Here is a 5717-nt window from a genome sequence, read left to right on the forward strand (position 1 = left end):
ATATTTTTACATGGTATCAGAGCCTCTTCACGATTATCACGATTATGGGCCACCTGTTGTCAGGTTTCCGTTATCGGGCCACCCGTCATTTATGTTCATGCTTCAGATGTGTAATCCTGAGCGTGAGGGGGTGTGTTAAGAGTCCCACATCGGTTAGGAGTTGGCCTGACAATTTGTTTATAAGTGGGGGCAATCCTCACCTCACAAGCCGGTTTTGTGGGGTTGTGTTAGGCCCAACCACGATTTTTAAGACTATATTATATGAAATATCTCTATGGGTTAATTATGTTTTTGGTCCCTACAAAATTGCGACTTTGTAAGTTTAGTCCTTACTTAATTTTAATAGCATTTTTAATCCCTACAAAAAATTTCTGCACTCAATATTAGTCCTTACTCAATCCAAATTTGTTTAATTTATGCTTAAACTCTTAAGTTTTTCAACAATTTTTTACAGGCGTGTTAAGAACGTTATTAAAAGGTCCTCCGAAAAAAAATATCGCAAAAATTTGATTTCTATGTCCATATTTTTTTTTACTTATATCTTAAACTTTTGTCGTTTTAAAAAATTCATATTTAATTTATTTCATGTTAAAAAATTATAGATTTTAGTAAATGAACCTTTCATAGTGTTCTAAACTTGTATAAAAAGAATCGTTAAAAAATTTAAGAGTTTAAGGATAATTAAACAAAATTTATTTTAGCAGGGACTAAAATTATAAGTAAATTTTTTTTTTGTAGGGATTAAAAATGCTATTAAAATTAAGTAAGGACTAAACTTACAAGGACGCAATTTTGTAGGGACCAAAAACATAATTAACCCTAGCAAGGAAATGATGCGACGGTACCGTCACATGGAAACTTCCATATTCCAAGACTTCACAAAAATCAGAAATTGTGATGTAATTTGTTGGTCTGACATACTCTTTCCATGGTTTCAGTTATCTAAAGAAGGAATGAAAAAGAAGCCTGGTCAAAATTATTTGGAACATATACTTGGAATTGATCATCATTACATAACACCATAGTTGATAAACATCGAAAATATTATGAACTAAAGAAACACAAATTAAGTATTTAAACATAAAACCTTCAACAACAAATAAAGTAATTCAAAATCAATGTGATGTTTAAAGTTAGAAGCTACGCATCTTAACTTCAAACCAGAATCATTAATATATCAATTTTGAATGAATAGTTGCTACATCATGTGTGTCATTTTTTTTTGGATAAATAAGTTTTGCTCCCTTATCTCGAAAAAAGTTTTTGCCTCTTAAAAATTTTTCAAACTTCGTTTTTTAGTTTCTTTAAAAAAATTCACCAAGTTTTAGTCCTCCAAATATTTTTCATCGTCGTTTTCTATCTCTAATTTTAAATAAAATTACGTAATACAATTTTCCTTCTTAATGAGATACCTTAACGTTTTGATAAACGAAAAATTGAAACCATTCAACCCAAAACTTTTGTTTCATCACTTTCTAGTTTCTATAACCCGTTTTTGAATTGCTTCAAAGGAGAATGAAGCAACAATAAAGCCATTATTCAGCTTCGAGATCATAAGAGAGACTACCCCTTGTAGAGTAGCACTCTAATATCGTAGAGTTTTGTTGGCTATATATGGTACTTAACATTCAATAATTTAATGGTCATTTATATATTTAATTGTTTGAATGTGATTTTGATTTTTGAATTAATTTTGTCTTGAGGGTATCAAGACATAACAAAGGTAGGTAGCAATGCTTTTTACAACCCTAGTTTACAAACCCTAAGGTCATTTTTTAATTCTCTCTCTCTCTCTCTCATTTTACAACCGCATTTTTCGTCTTTAAGCAACGTTGTTTTGCTTTCCCATCTTGTTACGGTGTTTGCTCGGTTCAAATTGTCAACTCAGTTTTGATCCAGTACAGATCCAATCAATGACTTTGGTGTCGCCAACGTTACAAATTTGAAGGCATGATTATTTTGAATACTTGAATAGTGCCATACTTGTAGCCTTGTGTAGTTTGCCATGTTATGCTATTAATATAGATGATGTGGGTTTTTTTTCCGCATATTCATACCTATTGTTTTTAGCAAATTTGTATTGTATCGATGTACTTTATCAATTTAAATGAATAAATATTGTGTAATTTTAGTAAATAACAAGCTCTAAGACCATCTACAATGGAGGGTTCTTCCCCTATATAGCACCATGCCAAATAGGCACCCCCATTGTGACAACAATAAATATGGTGCTTATAAAGGTGAGTGTTTTTATAGGCACCCTCTCTCTCCTATTACTCATAAGTCCCACATGTAATTAATTCTATTTTTTTTCTCAATTCAATTGTTGTATTATTTTAATAATAAAAAGTAAATTATATAATAGTTGCAAGAGTAATATTTAATCGTCAACAAAAATAGTGGCAACGCATTGGGAGTGATCGTCAACAAGATTAGTTTTTATTTAGATTGTTTTTCAAGTTTTAACTTTTTTTAATTGTTAATAAAACTAAAAAAATGTTAGCTTTTTTATAATTTATAATTAAAATACTTTAATATTTTAAAATTATATAATTATAATTGAGTATATAAATTATTGTTAAAATTTAATGACATAGAGTTATTGTTGAGACATAATTAATAATTGTTTTGAGGTGATAGGTTGGAGAGATTGGGTGCTTATTTAGTATTAATTATAAAACGAATGACGTGTACACTCGAGACCCGTTTAAGCACCCAAATGGGGTGCAGCATTGTGGATGGTTTAAAGGGACCAACTAATTTTCCTCGATGCCAAAAGTGGAAATTATGTATTGAAAATGGTGCAAATTTATTTCTTAAAATGTTGGCAATTAATTTTTTTTCATTAAATATTTTTTATTTGATGAATTCTTAACATGTGTTCTAAAGACACATGTTAGCATGACCCATTTTCCTATTAATAAAACATAACATAACATAATAATTCCTGAAAAAAAAAAAATAACATAATAATTAAACAAATCTAATCATTTGTTTATTCATTAATTTTAATATAAACATGAAGCTTATGTAAGGGTCAACTTGTTTATATGTATCCTATATATACTACATAGTCTTAATGATCTCTAAGCCAATAATTAAGTTAACAGTTTAATTGTAAGAAATCCAATTCATGGTTGCATTCTGCCCACCTCAGTTCTCATACTCAAATATGGGATGGCTCTTAGAGGAGTTAGAGCCAGAGTCCTTAATTAGTCATAAAGAGAAGAACTATGCATCTTTAGAGTACTCGTTACCTTATCATCAATTCTCTTCACCAAAGGAACATGTTGAGATTGAAAAGCCACAATCCCCTAAACTTATGGCTAAGAAGCTTAACCACAATGCTAGTGAACGTGATCGTCGCAAGAAGATTAATAGCTTGATTTCTTCACTTCGTTCACTTCTTCCTGGTGAAGATCAAACGGTAATAATTCATCTCTCTCCTTCCAATTTTATTTAATTTGGTATGGAATTAACAACTTAACTAATGTAAAAAACAATTTCAAGAACTTGTGACAAAAGATAAGCTATTTTTTAAAATGACAGGTTTATATTTAGCTTTATATAACTCCATGGTTGGTCTGATGATGAAAGTTTGAGACCTATGATTATGCTTATCTCTAGGTCTGATGATGAAAGTTTGGTTACTCTACAAGAGTTTTGATCTGACTATTGGACCCTCACTCGAGTGGATGGTGGGGTTGGTCCTCTATATTAATCATTCATTGGATCAGAGACTATTCTTGGATTAACATTCTAACTAATTTTGTCCAAAAAAAAAACTAACCAATCTATTTGAAGAAAAAAAAAATTCAAATGTTAATATTGTTTGCAAAGAAATTATGAAATTTGTGTATAATTAATGTGCAAAAAAATTAGTGATGGATTTATTTTTCAAATTCTCATTTTGATAGCTAATTGTTATTTAAAAGGAATTATTTTCTTTTTTTAGCTGTAACCTACTTTAAGAAAAAAAGGGTGTGTTAGTTCTTCTATAACTATTGTTTTTACTGTTTGTTTCGTAATGTTTTGGAATTATGTCACGGTATAAATTGAAAATGACATTTTCTTTTATAGAAATGAAAATGACGTATTCATAATATGAATGGAATCATATCAATATAAAAACGAAAAATTGAAACTTTGCACATAAAATATTGTCATTAATATATATTTTATTCCATGTTGATGTTGCAGAAAAAAATGAGCATTCCAGTAACAATTTCACGTGTCTTAAAATACATACCGGATTTACAAAAGCAAGTGCAAGGATTAACTAAGAAAAAAGAAGAGCTTCTATCAAGAATTTCTCGACAAGAATATGCAGTTAACAAAGAATCACAAAGCAAGAAAATTCCAAATCACAATTCTGCTTTTGTAGTTTCAACAAGTAGGCTTAATGATACTGAGCTTGTTATTCATATTTCATCTTATGAGACCTACAAGATTCCTCTATCTGAGATCTTGATGTGTTTAGAAAATAATGGACTTCTTCTATTAAACTCTTCTTCTTCTAAAACCTTTGGAGGGAGGCTCTTCTATAACTTGCATTTTCAGGTAATATTATTATCTTTATCTCTAAATATAAGTCTATATTTGTAAGAAAAATATTATCTTTAATAATAAGTTTAATTATATTCTCAAATTATCAGACGCATAAATTATATTTTTACAGAAATTAACCCTAATTGTTTACTATTAAGGGACATATGTAGTATTTGTTTGTTATTGTTGTTGTTAAAATTTTTGCTTTGATTTATTTATTTATTTTGCAATGTTTGCAGGTGGATAAAACTCAAAGATATGAGTGTGATGATCTGATTCAAAAGCTTTCGTCAATATATGAGAAGCAGAAAAATAATCATTTGGGCACTATGGATCAAACGATCAATAGTGTTCTGATATATTAATTAAAAGTTTAGGATTTGGCTCTTAGTAGTATTTTGTAGTACATATTTTAATAGCACGGGTTAATTAGAAGCTTGGAAAGGAGCAACAACATGCCCCCCACTATATTATTATGGTAAAATTAATAGAGCTAGTAGGAAGAAGGTGCATGGATATTGTATTAGTTGGAGTTTTTTTTTTTACTGGATTTCAAGAGTTTTTTTAAGAGTGCATGGTGTAATTGTTACACGACCTAACCTAGCAAATTAAATGAATGAAATATGCATGTGATATCTTTTTCTTTTATTATGAAGAGAAGCCAAAGGATAGAGTCGTTTGGTTGAGTTTCTTTTTCTTTCTTGTACATTTCATTTAAAATATATATGAATTAAAAAAAAGTTGTTGTAATGTTCTCATATCATCTGACATTTGGCCTCACAAAATAGTGGGACTTCTAATCCATGTTTTTAAGGTTACCTTAATTCAACTAGATCAAAATACAAACCAGATAAAGGGATAAATTAAGTAAAGGACTAGATCAAAATACATTATTTATTTCTATCAATTAGTCAAACGATTTCATTTATAAGAAACAGATGGAGTACAAGATGTATCAAGCCTAATCTATGAAGAGTCAGGTACAAATGATAAAATAGACGATGTTTTCAACTTGTTTCTTAAAAGCTCCTATATAATTTTGTTTCAAGAATATCCTTCCTTCGTCTCATGTCAAATGTCGCATATAAAATATCTGATTGTCTCATAGTGTTGTGAAATCGATCGAACACACCAAGACCATACATGTGCGGGACAAACAAAATAATGAC

At 29.5% G+C, this 5717-nt stretch overlaps 1 protein-coding gene across 1 annotated transcript; it reads left to right on the forward strand.

Moving 5' to 3' along the window:
* Positions 1 to 3082: 3082 nt before the first annotated feature.
* On the forward strand, positions 3083 to 5298 carry LOC146909703 (transcription factor bHLH100-like). The gene is made up of 3 exons (XM_085725750.1): positions 3083 to 3427; positions 4201 to 4560; positions 4788 to 5298. Exons 1-3 carry the CDS (start codon positions 3134 to 3136, stop codon positions 4911 to 4913), a joined length of 780 nt encoding a protein of 259 aa, XP_085581876.1. The 5' UTR covers positions 3083 to 3133; the 3' UTR covers positions 4914 to 5298.
* The last annotated feature ends 419 nt before the right edge of the window (positions 5299 to 5717 follow it).

The sequence above is a fragment of the Medicago sativa genome, chromosome 7 (assembly GCF_051527215.1).
Source record: "Medicago sativa cultivar Bolivia chromosome 7, Bolivia_mono, whole genome shotgun sequence".
Lineage (NCBI taxonomy): Eukaryota > Viridiplantae > Streptophyta > Magnoliopsida > Fabales > Fabaceae > Medicago > Medicago sativa.

Bases quoted from the DNA above. Each gene is read 5' to 3' on its own strand.
- LOC146909703 (XM_085725750.1), top strand. From the start codon at position 3,134: ATGGTTGCATTCTGCCCACCTCAGTTCTCATACTCAAATATGGGATGG. The intron at 3,428-4,200 runs GTAATAATTCAT...TTGATGTTGCAG, and splicing joins TTCCTGGTGAAGATCAAACG to AAAAAAATGAGCATTCCAGT. The intron at 4,561-4,787 runs GTAATATTATTA...CAATGTTTGCAG, and splicing joins TCTATAACTTGCATTTTCAG to GTGGATAAAACTCAAAGATA.